The sequence below is a fragment of the Apis mellifera genome, linkage group LG11 (genome assembly GCF_003254395.2).
Source record: "Apis mellifera strain DH4 linkage group LG11, Amel_HAv3.1, whole genome shotgun sequence".
Taxonomy (NCBI): Eukaryota; Metazoa; Arthropoda; class Insecta; order Hymenoptera; family Apidae; genus Apis; species Apis mellifera.
This window is the reverse complement of record NC_037648.1, coordinates 6,684,446-6,704,759: the sequence shown is the minus strand read 5'-3', so window position 1 is coordinate 6,704,759 and position 20,314 is coordinate 6,684,446. Positions and strand designations below refer to the sequence as shown.

The window sequence follows — 20,314 nt, the reverse complement described above, 5'->3', positions numbered from 1 at the left end:
TATCACATTATTATTAATTACATATTATTTTTAAATAATTATATATTAATTTCTTTTACATTATATTATTTAATCATTTGTTTATTCATTTGATTACTTTTTGATATTTATTATGTTATTATATATTTTATTATTATTTTATTATTAATAAATATTTTTTAAAATAACTCTTCAGTTTCTTATTTGAAGATATTAATAATAATAATGAAATACATAGTATTTCAAAATCTAATTATTTCAAAATCAAAAATAAGAAGAACAAAGAAGAGAAATTTTTAATGAATATATTATATTTATTAAACATTTTATAGCAAATTATTGAAATTATGAATACTTTTTGTTTTTGATGTATTATTAAATCAGAAATATATTATGAAAAATATATTAATTAAATTATATTAATTAAATTTATTAAATCTTGTTTCGAAATAAAATATTAAAAAATTCTTTTTTTTTTAATAAAATTTGTTTTATAATTTCTCTTATTATTATTATTATTTTTTTTTTTTTTTTTATGAACGCCAATATTGATATATTATCTATATTTTCTTTAAGTGATAATAGATGGCACTCATGAATCATATATCTTCATATACATACATATTATATATACAATATACAATCGAGTACAAAATTAACTAAACAGATAGTGAAAATAATTGTTGATTTTATAAAATTTAATCAAAATCACATTATTGTTACATTTTTTAGCAATTAAAATTAATATTTAAAGCCCATGTTTAAGAATATATTAATTTCATGGTTAATTTTAAAATATAATAATTAAAACAATGAAGATCCATTTTCTAAAAAGGAATTGAATTATTGAGTTCGATTAATAAAATAAAAAATATTAATAAATTAATATAATAAATATAAATTTTAAAAACTGATAAAAAAGAATTTAAATGAGAAATTTATTTTTTAATATGATAACAATCCAAATTATATATTATTAAAAAAATATGAAATTTTGCTGATAAATTGAATTATAAGTTATGGCAAAAAACTCAGATTTTATTTTATTAAAAATTTGTGAATTTTATTATATTCTAATCATCTACTAGACAAAAATGAATTTTTTTTAGCAATTTAAAGTGTATTACATAAAAAATCTAATAATAAATAGTAAAAATATGAATATAAATATAATTATAGAACAAGATAATAATATTAATCATTAATTTCATATTATTTAGTACTGTTCATTTATTTTTGTCCATTCATAATTGATTAATTTTTTCTACAAACAATTTATTTTATATGTAATAAAATATAATATAGTCTATACAATTAAAAAAAAGAGATAAAATAAGAAAACTTATGTAACGAAAATGTAATTTCGATTAAACTTTATCTACAATTATTTTCATTATCTATTCAATTTTGTTCCCGATTGTACATGTAAATACTTTTTCGTCTCTTTATTAGGTTAAGATTAGACACGTGTTAATTTGCATTGGTGAAAAGTAAACGTTCGTTCAATATTTATGTTCCAATTGTTTATATATATTATCATATTTAATATAATAATAATATAATTAATTTATAATAATAATAAACTATTCTATTCAAAATTATATATTATATATTCATTACTTTTTCTTAATTTATAAGATTAGATCAATTAATTATTCAATAAAATATTCTTAAATGTTTCTCAATTGGTTCATTTTTTAATTTCTTGTTCTTTCATGTATTTTTGTTTAAAATTTCATTTGATTATTACATTTTATCATTTCCAATAATAAAGTTAATTTTACATTATTAGAATCAATGAAGTAATGCAATAACACAATGCTTCATATACTATATATTTTATTTTTTATTTTCATTTACTATATATTCCACAAAAAATAATAAAAGCAATTGTTGTTTCGCATCAATCTTAATTCTACTTTCGTTGCTATGGTTACAATTGTTACCTTCACGCAATTCAACATTTTGTGATCCGAGATACCCTGAAAAGAGTATTATCCTGAAGATTCTAGATTTCCAATGAAAAAGAAGAATTAAATATGCTGATAGATCAAACTGTATAATATATATGAAATTTTTATAATGAATAGAATTGAATTTGACTAATTATGAAATTTTTAATTTTTAATTTATTACATATACAGTTTGTGTTAAAATAAGGTTGCATAGAATAGATCTCTACTAATTTATAAAATACTTTTTATTTTTTGTTGATATATAATTTTAATTGTATAATAAATAATATAAAATTTCTATCAAGATGATATTTTAAATTTTGAAACCAAAAAAACTCTTCGAAACTCAAAAGAATTCGAAACTTTTTTGCAAATTTTGTAATTTGAAATTTTTGAAATTTTGAAAAAATAATTTGCATGAGAATTAAATTTTTTACGAACTAAAAAATTAAGTAAAGAATTCCAAAAATCAAAATTTATTAAAATTTTAATTCTTGACAAAAATATTTTTTAGAAAAAAAATTAAAAATAGATTTAGAATTTCAAAAATTTTTTCGAATTCAAATTTCTTTGAATTTAAAAACCAGATTTCGATTTTTATTTAAAATCTAGAATATCAAGAATAATATATTCGAATAAAAATTATAAAAATTATTCGAATTAGCAAAAAATCATAGTACTTTGATTTATTATATTTATTTATATTTCGTATAATTGCTATATTAGAATTTTATTTTTGTATATTTCATTCTATTTATCACATTTCATTTTTTATTCTGTTATATACAAATGTATGTATTTATTTCTCAAATTACATTAGTCAAATATAACGAAATGGAGTTTAATTAAATTTAATCATATTTATATATTAATAGAAATTATTATATTAATAGAAATTATTAAACAAAATTGTCAATTAGAAATTAATCTATCTAATCATCTAACAAGAGTTTTTTAGTTTCTGTTTTAAACCGTTAATAATCATTTTTAAAAAACATGTAAATTGAGAATTTAAATAAATATAGTAAAGAAAATATTACAGCTTAATTTATATATAAAACGATAGAAGATGTTAGCAATGGATCAAGCGAAGTTTTAATTTCCGTTTTAAATTCCAATACCAATCGTATTCATGATAACATTCACATTGGTTACAATTTTTCTCAATTCATTTATGCAAATTAAAATATAAGAATAAATTTACATGTAAAGTTAATCTCATAAAAATATAACCATGATTCCTTCATGAAAATTTATTTTATAAAATTCTGCTTATCAATCAATATATATTTAGCTAATATATAGATCGTCTCGATAATAGATGAGTTATCCTAAGCATTTCTTGAAATTGTTTCGATTTCTTCTTGTTGTCTTTATTATTATTATTAATCACTAGATATTTAGTAATTGATCAACAAAAATCTACATTTTAAAGTGGATGTTAAACTACTTGTGTTATTGTAATAATAATAATGTTTTCAAACAATCTATGAAATGTTATAGAAATGTTCGATTAATTAAGACGATTAAGATCAATTATTCGGAGATATAATTTCACTATCTTGTAAAAAAAACATTTTTCTGCATCATTTATAAAAATATATAGAATGTTAATATATATAAAACATATTTGGAGAATTGATTCTAGAGATCAAACATAAAAGTTGGTATAGAAAAATATCGGTTGAGACTTTAAGTTATAAGCAATTGAAATTTATATTAGACAAAATGAGACGGAAATATTGTCGCGATAATGGCAGTCGAAGACAAAAAACTCTGATTATGATTTAACAAATAATCAACATTTTTGTATATCAATTTATGTGTTTGTTTTGATTTTTAGAATCGTATTTGTATGTATGTAATATATCATAAATATATAATAGATGAATGATAGATTTAATCATTGTAATAACGTTGTATACAAAAAATGAAGAAAAATTTTATACATCATCGAGCATATTTTCTATTAATATTTATAATATTTGTTTTTTTATTATTTTAACAGATTAAATAAAAAAAATTAAATAATTATTAATTTAAAAATAATAAATAATAAAAAATATATCTTTTTAAAGAATTAAACTAATAGTTTTAATTTTTTCGAATGATGACAATCGTTAATTTAAAGTAAAATTTCTCTACTGAAAATTACATAGCTGATATCAAGTTTCTTAATTGTGACGTATTTAGTTTCTATAGCTAACGCTACATATTTTCATACTGACGACACTACCACGGTATGCGAATGATTATACTTTTATGGTATTTAAATTCCGTATATAGAGGGTATTAAAGATAATTGATATTCAATAAAATGACACTTCTAAGTGATCTTTCACTTCTTAACTCGATAAATAAGAACAAGTAAATCAATTTTAGATTAAATTATACTTATGAGCAATGTGATTCATTTGTTACGAAAATAACTTAATGTTCTCAAGAATCATGTAAAATTATTTTATTATTTACTGTATTATATATTTTTTTCTATTTTAATATTTCATATTTTGACACTGTGATATATGTGACTTGTTATGAAAATAATTTCCAACTATATTCTTAAGAATTATGTAAAATTATTCTACTATATATGATTATATATATATATATTCTACTATATTTATTTGATATGTGTTTCTTTATTATGTATTTTTTTTTTTCTTAAGTTTTAAGCTTTGTATTAATATTCAGATATTCAAATATTTCTTATGTAACGTAAAATATACAATTTCTTTTTATAAAAATCTTATTATTTAGCATAAATTATTTAGCATGTCATCTATTTATATTCCAGATTTAAAATTTTACTACCAAAAGAATATTGAAATCAGATATAATATTAAAAATTTTGAGCATTGATATTTTCTCAACTTCTTTTGGATTATGATATTTCAATATTTTAAAGACTTTTATATCTCCTCTGACATAATAATCAAATTATGAAAAAATGTAATTTATGTATATAACTTTAAATATCTCAAATTAAGACATTTTCTATTATTTTATTATCAATAGATATCAAAAATATGTATTGTGCAATAATGATATAAAACCAATAATAAAATTAACCGTAAATAATAAGCAATTATTTTTTATTTAATTGCTTATTCAAAAAGTCTGCAAGTTATTTTTTTTATATTTTTTAATTAATTTATTATTGAAAATTCATTCTCTTTTATATCGTTTTATATCGTTAAATTTTTATTTTTATTTCAGAATTTTACTTAATTTTGTATAAATTTCATTGAAAATAGAAATTTTTAATTGATATTTTGAGCATTATTTATTTTATAGATAGTTATTTTCGTTTGTTTTAAGCTTAGAATTCAATTTTTTCTCTAAAATCATTCTAATAAGGTTGCAAAATTTCACATATGAAAATATGATTATTTCTATAATATTTCTTTTTTACAAATTTATCATCCAATATTAACAATAACAAACTCTAGTAAAAATTTATATTATAAAAATCTCTAATTAATTTTTAAAAATCTAATATTTAAATAATATATTACAAACCAAAGTATTTTATATAAACTTAAAAATATGAAAGAACAATAAATCGAAATACATTTAACAATTTTCATTTAATACATTTACAACGAAAAATTCAACGAATTTACAACGAATATTATGAATATTTCAAAAAGATTTCTTTATATAAAATCTATAATGCTAAAATTGTTTTAAAATTTGTTGTATGTTATTGTATTAAATAAAAATTGAAACTTGATATAAAATATTTTCTTTTAGTAAATTATGATCGTCGAATAAATTTAATTCAAAACTTCTATTCAATTACTTTTATCTATTTTTTCAAAAAATCTAATCAAATATCATCTAATCTAATCAAAATAATTTATTAGATTTTCAAAATCTAATAAATAAAAATTCAAAATATAAAAATTTAAATTCTAAAAATGAGGATCTTCTGAAAAAATATTTAATAATTAATGATAAATTAAGAGATAAACAATAATTTGAATGATATGGATTTTCCTGTATCATTTAAATTATGTCCACTTGCACTTGAACATGGTAATTATCTTGTCTCATTCAAGGTGAATGAAAGTTACTTGAACTTTATCGCTGTTTTAAATGGTCGTTTCCGCACTGTCGATTAAAACGGTCATTTGAAAATATCTGGCATATATGTATATATATATATATAAAGAAATATACATGGTATATTTTAAAAAATAATAACCATAAATCTTTTTCTTGTTATTATAAAAATTATATATTATCTTTTTCGAAATAGTTTCTTTGAAAAAATATATATTGACGAAGGCATTGTTTCCAGTTTTGTTGTGACAATATTACTGAAATGAAAGTGTTTTTAAATTATATATATAATTGGTTGGTAATTATAATTTTCTACATTGTAAATATCTTTCTTCAAAATGATGACTATTGAAATAATTTTCCATTTTTGAAAGAAGGATAAAAGTCATGAATTTCAGTTATAATATGGAAATTGTAAAACCGCAGGAATACATTTTAAATGTATTATAATTTGCAATCCAATTAAAATTGAAAGTATATAAAATAAAAATATATTTTAACATTATAACAAAATATAATGTTTATATAATGCTACTAGATTCTGATTAGCGTCATTATATATTGACATATTTTATATATATATATAATATAGAAGATATAATAAGAGATATATAATAAGAAGATTAATAATAAAAAAATAATATATTCATCTATACATAATAACAGAATATATTTTTTCATCTTTGAAAAAAACTTTTAAAGAGAACTTTAGAAGTCAAAAGAAAAGTTGATACAAAAAATTATTTATTAAATTATAAACAATTAAAGTTTTGCATTAGATAAAATAATATAAAAATAGTCTTGTGAAATAACAAAGACAGATGTCTCGTTGCGAACTTTTCAATTATTATAATTTAATAAATAAGTTTTATATCAATATTATTATATATCAACTTTTGCATTTCTTTTGATATCTAGAATCAATCTAGAAATATTAATATTCTTTTATGAAAAATTAATTTCTATAGTAGTATTTTATAGTAAAATCTCCAATCAAAAGTGAGTTTTTGAAATATCATAAATCATTTAAAATAAAGTAAGTAACAATTTATTTTAATTTTTGTCAGGAAATAATATTATATCGATTATTATTATAAAATTAATTTTAGAATGAAGAAATTTGGATTATATTTGGAAATTATTAATATGCTTATATACATTGTAAACATCGTTTTTACATGTTCATTTTAAAATAATAATAAATTTATAAGATTGAAGGAAAAATATTAATGGATAATAAAAAAGTAATTTTACAGAAATCATTTTTTATACAAAATATACAATTTTTTACAAATCTAGAATATTAACTTTTTTTTTCTTCTCTTATTTTTCTGTTATTATATAATTTTGATTTTTTGTTCCAACCTATCATATAATATATATATATATATTTACCTTATCTCTTTTAGAAGACTCTTCGAGATATTCTGACTGCAAGAATAATTCTCAATGTACCTATGCTGATTTTCAATCAGGCTACAATTGATATTGGGCTCACAAAGAGTCATGAAATGTGGTCTTAATCGTCCGATCGTGTATTTGGCAATATCGGTAAATAAAACAGTGGTGGCTGCTCCAAAACCAAATATGCCAATCTGAAATATTAAAAACAATTATAAGAATTTTAAAAATTATTATTATATTCAAATTTTGTATTTTTGATTTTTTTTTCAATAAATGAATTTCTCAAATTTCATAATATATCTTGATATAAAATAAAAATAAACCAATAAATTTGTTATTATGATTTTTTTTTTGCCAAATTATGAATTTTAAATGTAATTAAAAATGATGAAAAATTAATATTTTTGGATTATATTGGATATTAATATTTTTATTGTTTAATTTTAATATTCAATAATTCAATATTTTGAGTTAAAAAAGTCGAATAGTTTTGGGAAATTATCAAATAAAAAAGAGACTTCTTTAAATTTATTCTGGATTTCATGAAAATAATTTTTCAATATCTTTATAGCCAATTGAATTTTTTAAATTTTTTTAGAAAGCATCATCAAAATATTTTTTCTATTTACTACACGATATAAAAATATCTTTGAAAGAAACGAACTCAAAACTAAAAGTAGAGATTTCACGCTTTAAAATGAATTCAGAGAGATTATTGTATAATTTCTTTTTACAAAGTTATAACAGTTTAAAATATCATCGAATGATTCATTTATTCATCGATTTACTTTTTTTTTTTACTATATATATATATATATATTATAAATACAGTTTGTTTAAAAAAACGCAATTCATTATCTACAGTAATAAATTACTCTTACGCAATAGAGAAATTTATACGCAAATTACGTAATAAATTTCTTTTATCATATTTAAATATTTTTAACATGCTCATTGCATGTTATCTTTAACATGATAATTATACTTAATTTTACTTTATCGAATGTATGTTAGCGATGATAAACACATAAAATTATGTTATTGCCAAATTTACGAACATTTATATTCTCATTTTACAATGTATTTTAAATTAATCATATTAACGTTCCATATTACGAAGCAACGAAAATGATTAATATAGATATAAGTACAAATTCCATGATGTAATTACATCACTTTCCACGCGAGTCTTCAATAAACAAACGATCTGGCGGCAAGTCATGTACAAAGTGTTTACGTCCGATAAAGATTAAAAAAATTCAGGAAAAAATAATTTATATATTTTCATAAGCAAAACATATTCATCATTTCATTAACTTTTAACCCAAGATGTAATTTTATGTGTGCATTTAAATTTATTTATGCAATATGAAAATATTTAAATTATTTTACGTAATGTGTATGTCAAAATATAATATATAATAAAGATAAAATGATAAATAATATAAAATATCATAAAAATGAAAGATTAATGTAATATATATGAATGTATTAATTATTATTTAATTAATTGCAATAAATTATAAAAAAATAAAAAAATTTATCTTACAATAATTATTAATTAATTAAATTATCATATAATATAATATTAATACAATATTAACATAATATAATAATAGCGACGAAAAATTTGTCATAATCACTATATTAAAATCTATATTAAAGTTTGAGGAAAATTGAATTAATATCTATTAAAATATTAAAATATATATTAATATATAGTTTTAATAAAAAATTCAATTTGTGCTTTTTATAATTTGTATCTAGATTTATATACTATAAAAAAAAACAAGAAAAATCTAACTTAAATTATTAAAAGAAGACATATTAAATGATTTTTTAATGAAAAATTAAAAAAAATGTAGTCAAAAAATTCATATTCGAAAATCCAAATTATATATTTATGTAACCATAAAATCAAAATACAAAAAAGCATTTTAGAATTTATAAAATATGTAAAATATATAAAATCTAAAAATATAAATAAATGCAAAAAAAAAAATCTAAATCAATCATTTTATTGTTTGATTTGAAATAAGCCAATTATACTTATTATACTTATTATATTTAAAATTAAATGACCAAGATTTAATGTTTTAAAAATTCTAATGAATATAAATTATATCAATATATTATATAAATAAAATAATAAATTAATGAAATATTAAAAGAAAATGATCAATGCAATATTTAAAAATCAAATATCAATATTTGTCATAAATATATTAAAAAATATTAAGATGATAAAAACTATATAAAACTATGGATAAAAATATAGATAATATACTATAATTATTAATATAAATTAAATTTTAAATTTTAATATGATTTGAAATTAAAAATGCTGAAATTAAAAATTGATAAATTTTATAAAGTAAATAAATTAATAATACAGTTTTAATTTTATTTTTAACAAAATATAAATTATCATATTATATATATTATATAATATTTTGCATTATTGTGATTCAATATTAATGATTAAAAATATAAATAAATATAGTTAATTTATATAAATCAATATATTAATATAATTTCTTATTAATATTTATTATTTAATATATATTATTATTTTTGTTTTCAATGTAAATTATATAATGTAAATTCAATAATTATTTTGAATATCTAATAAATATTATAATTTATACTTTCGATATAAAATATGTAATATATGCATAAAGATCGTCGCCTATTTAATAATACCGGAACTATATTATAGCATTGGATTAACACCAACATATTCATATTAATTATATACACGCATATATTTTAATAGAAATGTATCCATTTAATGGAACGGCATCGGTACAACATAGCTTGCATCGTTTGGCTAACAACTGAATTTTTTGCTGATCCAACACGATCGCCTGCTGTTCACACATTGACAACGTATATGTTTATCCATTTTATCTTATTACAAATACATATATAGAATATCCCAGAAATCAAGCGATAAATAATTTATCGGCAATATTTAGATTTAATGGCAATATTTAAATTGATTTTAAATTCTTTGTTTTACAAAAATATTCGATTCGAATATTGATAAGTTATTAATGAAAAATACTGAAGTCAATCATGAAACACATAGATCTGTCGCAAAATAACAGTAGCGTTAGATGTGCTAGTGAATATTCGGTATTTGACATATGTATATATTATTTTGATAATATATTTGCTCTACTTCACTTGCTAGCAACATATATCTATTTACATATCACTATCGCACTGTGATATGACAAATCTACAAGCTTTTTGATTAGTCATTACTTTTCATAATGTTTCATAATAACTGTTAATTATTAACAAAGTCTAATCAAAAATGTTTACAAAGAAAAAATTGCTTGAAATTATCTGAGGAATCACAAATTAAATTATCGATTGATTTCTGAAGATTACATTTTATATAATATGTTCATATGTAAACTATCGTGCTAATAAATATGATATTTAATATAATATGATTTTGTATGAATATGCTGAAAAAGATCTGATATTCTAATTCTGTTAAGTAAATTTTAAGTAAATTTTTAATTAATTAATAATGATTTTTAATCAATTATCATTCTTTGTTAATATCAAATATATATATATATATGAATTTATACTATATATATATATATATATATATATATATATATATATATATATATATATATATAGTATAAATTCATTTAAGATAAATATTTATTAAGATAAATAATTAGTTTTAATACAGATACACAAATTCAAAGTAAAAAATATATATACGAACCATTTAAATTCAATATTTTGTCAAATATAATGAATTTGTATGATGCATTATTATGTCAAAAGAACTAATAATATTTAATAATAACTTGAAAAACTTTGAATTTGAATTTTAAGGAAACGATAATTAATTATTTTACTCGCATATATTATAAATTCTTGTAAAAAAATAATTAAATATAATGTGTGTGTGTGTGTGTGTGCGCGCGCGCGCGCGCGTGCGCGCATGTGTGTGTATAATATATTAATATATAATATAGATATAACTTGTATAAAAAAATTATTTAAAAATTAAGACAATTTTTTTGTCTAATATTCATATTAGATATTTTGTATTTCTTACATTTAATATTTTCAATAAATTAATAAAAATTCTTTTTTTTTTAATAAAAGTTAATTTCTTGAATAAAAATAGGATTTTAGAATAAATCTATTTTTTAAAAATTCATTTATTAATTAATATGATAATAAGTAATTAATTAAAAAGTAAGTCGTTTTTTTAATTAATTTAAATAAGAATTTATCTAAATAAAAAAAAAAACAATAAAAACTTATGATGATTAAAAAGAAAAACTAATTAAACTAAATAAATAATAAAAATTAATAAATAATAAATAATTAAAAAAAATTCTATTTATTTGATAGAAATCCATTGATAATTATTTTCATTTATGATTTAATTAAAATCTGAATCGGAATTTAATTAAAATCTGAAATAAAAATTAAAATATTTTGAATAACAAAAATTAAATAAAATCATTAAATTAAATTAAATCATTTTAAAAAAATTATATGTATTTTCATTATTAAGATATAAAAAAAAAATGATTTTTTCGAATTTTTTTTTAGTTTTCTTGATGTATTTACATATATAATAAAGAATCTTTCGAATATTGACAGAAAAACATTTCATAACTCTTTTCATAAAAGTATACAAAAGAAAGAAAGGTGTTAAAAGCGTGAGAAGAAAGATTTCTCGGTCATAAGTTTTCTCTATTTTTATAACGTGTTTTTAGAATCATAGTTTGAATATTTGGACAAGAAAGAGTTAATTCATCTTTTTTTGTAAAATAAAAACAAAAATGTACCTTCTCATATGCATTCCATATCCATGGAGGTATGTTGTAACCAAATAATATTTTTGTCGAATCTGCATTAGAATATCTTGCATAAAGATATTCACCTGCCAACATCTGCAACACAATTTTTATATTTATATATTATATTATTATGATATTTTTACAATAATTTATAAAATGTGCAGAGATAAAATATTCAAGAAAAATATATAAAATAAAAAATAAATATTAAATCGTGATATAATAAATATCATTTCGATATATGATATCGAAAAATACAAATTATTTTAATCAAAGTATGAATTATCCGTATTAAACTGCAATACAATAAATATCGTTTCGAGATAAATCATATATTATAATAGTGTTTCTCAACTTTTCTGTTTTATGCTTCAAAGTTTTATGATATAAAATTTTAAAAAATCAGCTAGATTTGGAATTATATTATAATTTAAATAAATAAAAATGCATGTTTGAACGCTTGAATGTATTTTAAGCAGTTTTTAAAACAGACAAGTAAGTAATTTGAATAATTTTATTTTATTTCATAGCATTAAAAATTTAATGCCCAATATTGGGTCATGATTTAAAAAATGCTGGTATATACAATTCAATTATAAAAAATGACAAACAATAAAATAATATAAAAATCACGATTTAAAAAAAAAATGAAATTTTTCAATTCTTATAAGAATACATGAAGTTCCAAATTGAAAGCTATTTGAAAATTAATTTGTAAAATTCTACCTATAAAAGATATAAAAAAAGATTATTCTAAATTTATAAATTTCTCTCTAGATTAATAATTAAAAAATTATAATTTTGGATTTATATCACCTATTCTGAATAAATTAGTTTATATGAAAAATTAAATAGTTCCTTTATTATTTATTAATGATCAACTCTTAAAATGAATCTCGTATATTACGTTATATGTATAATATTTTTTATATTTTTATAAATTATAAAAGTGAATAACATAAATAAAATTTTCTCTATTATTTTAAGTCAAAAATATTATTTAAATAAAAGCAAAAGATTTAATATCTTACTAAAATTATATTATTTTAACAATGCATTAATTTTTTATTTTTAATTTTTTTAAAGCCTTTTTTCTAATGAAATATATGTCAATTCTTAATCATCTTATTCATGATACATATTCTTATATTGATGTAAGTTACATTTGAAATTTCTAACCATCAATCACATGCAATATATACTTACACACACGCGCATGCGCGCACATTTATATGACACTTATATATATATATATATATATATATATATATATACACACATAACTTATATCATAAAATCTATGATTCAATATATGCGTCGATATATGTTTTAGCGAGCATAAATTAGGTTAAGATAAGTTAGGTTATGTAGGTCACTAGAAACTTTCGAGATTCTGAAATCTATCAAGACTTTCGAGACATCAATACTTTCAAAATTTAAGCTCTATCAAAATTCAAATGTCTAGAATTTTTAATCACATTTATAACATTTTCAAGTCATATCATATATTATTTCAAATTTATATAATATTGAAAATCTTTAAATCTCCTTTTGAAGTAAATTTGAATATTTATTTTTTACCAATACGAATATTTAAATATAAATTATTTTATTTCTAATATTTTAATTCTTTATTTTTAAGATCATTTTAAATTTCATTATAATATAAATCTTTAATAAATGATTCTAATGAATTAACTCATTAAAATAAATTTTAGAAAATATAATTTATTTCGATTCACATAAATGCTACCGTAATATCCATTAATCGCGACACAAATTGTGAATAAAACTCATTCATATAATCGTCAGTATTTTCATTGAAATAAATAAAAATATATCAACGAAATCGTATATTAAATGCACTATATAGTCATTCACGAATCAATCAATACTTTCAAAATTGCACGATTTCTCTTGCTTTGGATTTAATATGGTCATATTCTTGCCTTCTTAAAGTACCGACAAATCAATCAATCAATGACAAGAGAAAGTAAAACATTTAAAAGTTGAAAGCCAAAAGATTCATCAATAAGGTGGAAAAATTAAAATTATATGGTGTTTTTTAATTGCAAAAAACTATACGTTTAATTTTCCAGATTTTATATATAAAAAATAATTCTAAAATTAATTTTAAGAACTTTCAATTTTACTTTTAATTTTTTATCTTTTTAATTTTTATTTTTATTATATTATTATTATAATTCTTTATTAATTTATTATTTTTTATTATTTTTTACTAATTATTTTTGATTTTTATTATATTATTATTATAATTTTTTATTAATTTATTATTTTTTATTATTTTTTACTAATTATTTTTTATTTTTATTATATTATTATTATATTATAAATTTATTAATTTGAATGTGTAAAATGATATTCATAATTTAAATGAGCAAATTTAGAATTTAATTAAGAAAATGTTAATAATATAAAATTTGTATAAATAAATATAAAATATAAAATTAAGTAATACATTAAACTAACAATAAGTAATATATAAATAAATCTCAATAAAAATTTATTAAAATAAGACAATATCTGTTATATATATCGAAAATAGAACATATCGAATAAAAATCAAGAATAAATCGATGTTATTGGTTAATAATCACTCTAAACATTGAAGCACAAAAGGTTAAATATTGATCGACATTAACATACACGTGGACTATTATAAATAATAGAAATTATAGAACGAGTATCAAAGTATACTTTTATACAAAAAGAAAAAATAAAAAAATGAAAATAAAATAAAAAAAATTAAATTATTTTTAATTTTTAATGTTTTTATTTAATAAAATGTAATGTTTCTTATTTAATAAAAATTTATAATTAATCAATAAATTTTTTAACTTTAAATTAATATTTCAATTGGAATAAAAATAAATATTTTATAATTTAACTATATAATCTCAAGCATTAACAAATTATATCAATGGGATGAAATTTCGATTCTATTAAAAAATCTTATTACTAATCAAATATTTGTTTTAAAAAAATTTCATTTTTTAATAGTCCAAGATTCATTTTAAATGAATCATTTTAAAAATTTTTCTTGTATAATAATATATCTTGTTGATAAATTCATATTCAAATACATTTTTAAAGTATCCATTTCATGAACGAAAATAAACACAAAAATTGATATATAAAAATCTATATAGAAATAGAATGAGGCTGTTCTTGTTTCGCTTCATCTAAATTAAATTTAAATTATTTATAACTAAATAAATAAGTTTTAATCAAAATTTTTATATATTAATTTTTATGTTTGTTTCGATCTTCCAAAGTTGTTTCAAGATTATATTAATTAATTCTGCATATTTGATCCCAATAAGAGATCGATTAAAGATACTTATAAAACTGCATTTACATTAAGCAAGTTTGATCGATCAATCAAGTCGATAAATCACAATTTGATAAAAATTGCTCATGTAAACTAAATTTCAATCAGATGAAATGTACAATTAGAAATTGATTGGATTGATCGATTAAAAGTTGGTTACTGGCTTGATAGAACGATCAGGAAATTTAACTAAGTTCAATCGACTTCAACTGAAAAAAAGAAAATAAATTGAAAAAAAAAATTTATACTAGAGCTTTGACTTGACATATGTACAATTCAAGGTGACTGTAAGATCAACTACGTTGACACTAGTAAATTGCTCGATCAAGAATAGGAAATAGACAAACTTTGTACAATCAATTTAATTGATATTTAATTTACACAGATGTTATTGAGCTACTAGAGGTCGATTAAGTTGATTAGTTGAATAAGAAATAGCTTAATATAAACATAATTTAAGAGATAATGTTCAATGTGTTTAATGTGTTATTTTAATATATTCTAATAAATTTAATCAAATTTTTAATTTCCTTTTTCTTATCTTATTCACCAAATTAATATCTGTGAATTATTTTTTGTTTTCAAAATAAAATCTTGAAAAGATATTATTTTGGTTCCATTGAAGACATTCAAATCAATATAATGTAAAAATTAAACAATATTTCAACGGATTTCTACAAAGAAATTTAGAAACTTTATAATTACTATATATTACGGAATAATCTTTCGATAATCGAAACTTTCGATAATCGAAAAACCTGGATGATCGAAATTCTAGATAATTAACTCACGATTTGATTTATATCTTGTATTATATTAATGATTATTATATTAATGATCTATATCTTGTATTATATTAATCATATTTATTTTCCAAAACTAATATATGTTTTTTTTTTATGATTATCATCAACCAAAAAATGATTCATACAATCCGAAGAAGCACATTTTTTCCCACGAATATAAACTTTTCTTAGCAAAAACCACTTATGTATGGCTATCTACCGCGCTGAAATCAAAGTTCACTTCGTGTTGCCATAAATAAATAAATTGTTTTAGAATACGAAATCAACTCATCCTTTCTTCTCTCGCTATCTTTCCTTTCCTTCTCCACATAGAAAAGAAGAACAATGAAACAGGTAAAAACGAGACAACCTGCCATTATATTTTATTCATTTTCCCATCTCTCTCGTATCACCTGGCGACCTTTATCTGGAATCTGGCCGGTTAACCCACTTTTGTTGGGGCCGTGACAGATCGGTGGATGCCGAAGGAGAGATTACCAGCTTCGTAAAGCTCTCGAGAATTTCGAAGTCGTCGCCTTTTACCCACGGTTTTTAATCATGGATTATGGCCCCTAGCGCGCGTTGCTTGTGATTAATCGTCGAGCGGAAAAAGAGGAAACTGATCTTAGAACTGGTTAGGAAACGTGGAATCGGATTACACGTGGAACTCAGTTCATATGCATTCTATTTATACATGTATGGTCACGTCTACGAAGTATTGAGACTTTAGATTAATTAAAAATTAATTTTTCAAGAAAACAAATATTATTGCATTTTAATTTTCTGTATATTCTTCTGTGATGAACAAAATTTATATACTCTTTAGAATCGAATAATTTTTTTAAAATTGAATCAAATGATTTGAATTTTTTTTAAATATTAAGAAGAATTACTAAATAATGTGTAAAAAAAAAAATTTGTTAAAATTTCTATTGATTGAATTGTGAAGAAAAGAATAAAAGACAGAATTTTTAATTTTTTTATCTATAAAGATTTAAAATGCCTTTTATAAATTATAACTAAATATGTTATAAATTAATTTTTTAAACATTTCGAAAAAATTTAAATCACTTCATCCAATTTTAAAAATAATTATTCTATTTTAAAGAATATACTACTATACTTTTTTTTTGTTTCTCGCTGAATCTACTAGAAACAATTTATTAAATTTAAATTCTCTCTTCGAAATTCGAAAAATTTAATTTGGATTTAATAATCTTGGTATTAAATCTATTATTTTATTAAATAATCAAAAAAATTTCGTTATTTCTTTTATAATAAAAAAAATACTTATTTATTTCAACTTTTATTGTTTTCAATTAGAGAAAATTTACAAAAAAAAATATAAATGTTATCACAAAATTTAAAAATAAAAATTTCTTGTTCAATTTTTATTTTCTTTGATATTTTCATCTTCTTGAATATTTTATACGTAATTTTAAATCTAGTTAGTTATCTCTAAAACTATAAATAGAGACAAAAAATTATTGACAAAAAAATTTTCATTTCTTAAAATCTTGAACATTAATTAAAGCGGTAGCAGAATAATAGTTAAGCAGAATAATAATAATTATTTTAATGAATAAAAATTTGTTTTTGTTGTTCTATATTATTTGCATTTTTTTTCTTTTAAGCTATAAAAAAAAGAAAAAATTTTCTTAATTATCAAATTAAATTTTGTTCTTGCAATTTGATTAGAAGATATTAACATTGTATACTTATACAATATACTTATTCATATTTAAAAAAGAAATACACGTTATAATTAGAGCGTTGTATATAATAATTATAAAATATATTATTTATTGTCAAATATCATAAATTGGTAAAACTTTCACAGATTTATATAATATCTTCATGAGATATCTTTATCGAAATAAAAATAAATACAAAAATTGGTATACAAAAATATCAATTGAAAGTTATTTATTAAATAATAAACAATATAAATTTTCCTAGTTTCAATTTATTAGCAAGTTAAATTGAATGAAATATAAATAGAGCGCGACGGTGAAATGAAAAACGGAGAGAAATTAGAATTAATCTTTAGAAAATATCTCAAGAATATATTAACATTTTATATATTGTATAATCGTTCATTTCATATTCCGATATAATTTTAACAAATAACAATTTATAATGCGCAAGACGCTGAATAATTCCAGCAATATTGGAAAAAGAATCTCATAATATAGTACCAGCAAGCCATAATGATATCTGCTTCTCTTTCACTTTTCATAAACAATGGAATTTTAAAAATGGAGGAAAAATAAAATTAGAAACATTCATAAAAAGGCATTCTGACCATGAATATCATTAATAAACTTAAAAATAAAAATTTTCATTGTTATAAATGTTATAATATATAATAAAATAATAATCTCGTTAACAAAATTCATAATGAAATTAAAAGAAACAAAAAATTTCAAAAACATATATTCCTTATTTTAATTTATAATTTATAACCGATATATGTAAATTATTATTTAGTAAAAAAATTAATAAAAAATTGATTGAAAAATCAAATATATATAAAAAAAAATTAATTTTTTTTAAATTATGTCTTAAATTCCTCGTTCAAAAATACAATTTGAAAAGAAAAAGATTTTTCTACATCATTTCTCGATATATTAAAGAAAAATATGTTTTCAATTCTCAAATTTTTCATTTGTTTTTAGCTTTTCAAAGTGGATATCAGTTGATAAAAAAAAATACGTGTTAAATATTTTTTTAAAAATAAATTTCATCAAAATCGTGCTATTTCCATATGTTTCTTTATCAGTTCCATAGATGCTTTACCATGTTATTTCCGCGCTCAATCACTGTCGCTATTTATATTTTTCACAAACTCTTTACAAATAGATCATTCGTATTGTATTTATACATCATCTATAGATACATTGTCCGATATTTTTTCTATTTACCGGGCCATAAACCATTACGAATGATCACGAATTCGAACATATCTAACCATATAAAATTAATTTTTACAAACGAAAAACATTTAACAATTGATTGCATACTATACATAGTACAATACCTGTTATCGATCATCGTTAACAATTTTATTATAATTGTATTATTTGAAAACATTTGATAAAACAATTTAAATAAATTAAAAATTTAGCTAATTTAAATAAATTATTTAAATCGTCTTCGTTTGTTACTTTATTTCTTTTTCCTGTTTTTCATCCAAAAATATACTATTTCAAATAAAAGTGCTCGAATATAGAATGTATTTATAATTACAACCGATGAAAAAATGAGATCGAAAAATTACGAAACACTCTGTATATATTTCAATCAATTTAACTCTGTGATTCTTTTTTTCCATATGCATATTAGATTCTTTAACTGAAATAAATTAAAATATCAGTTCCGTTTCGTAAAAGCAATCGACTCATCCGCCTATCTATCTTTCTTTAAGCACGAAGAATGAGAGAATCAAAAATCCTATGAGCCTCGAGGGGTGTTACGACGAATCCTTTTCAGATTCTTGAGGAGCAAGAAACAGGTAGAAAATTCGTGGTCCGAGAGAATGATTTCACGCAGAGATGCAAACAAATGGCTTCAGTTGGAATTCCCGCGGTTGGGACAGGTTAGAAGAAGGATCTCGTTACTAACAAGGGATTGCTTATTATTTCAAGTGCTACTATATGTTCGAGGATAGATCGAATGGCAATTTAATCGGCGACCAAGAAACGATCGTATATTGCTAATTCGGGAAGACAATCGTAAGAAATGTTTTCATTTGTCTTCTTTTGCAAATCAATTTTCTTTGTAAAATATTTTTATTATTTTTATTTCATTTTATTTTTCCTTGTTTTTTCTTTTTTTAAATTTGTTCAGTTTAGGAATATTAAATTTTATATTAATTTTATAGTTTTTCTTCTTTCTACCTTTTTTTTTTAATTTGTAAGA

The 20,314-nt window shown here is 19.4% G+C and overlaps 1 protein-coding gene across 6 annotated transcripts in view; it reads right to left on the bottom strand.

Moving 5' to 3' along the window:
• The window catches only part of LOC724942 (putative phosphatidate phosphatase), a 102,606-nt gene that overhangs the window by 42,495 nt on the left and 39,797 nt on the right, over positions 1-20,314 (bottom strand). For 5 of the 6 annotated variants that reach the window (XM_026444091.1, XM_026444093.1, XM_026444094.1 and 2 more), the window contains exons 3-4: positions 12,245-12,349; positions 7,398-7,597 (exon numbers count right to left, since the gene is read on the bottom strand). In XM_026444091.1, coding sequence (XP_026299876.1) covers positions 7,398-7,597; positions 12,245-12,349 — 305 coding nt within the window. The remainder of the gene's footprint in view (positions 1-7,397; positions 7,598-12,244; positions 12,350-20,314) is intronic. The other variant, XM_026444095.1, reaches the window with a different exon arrangement.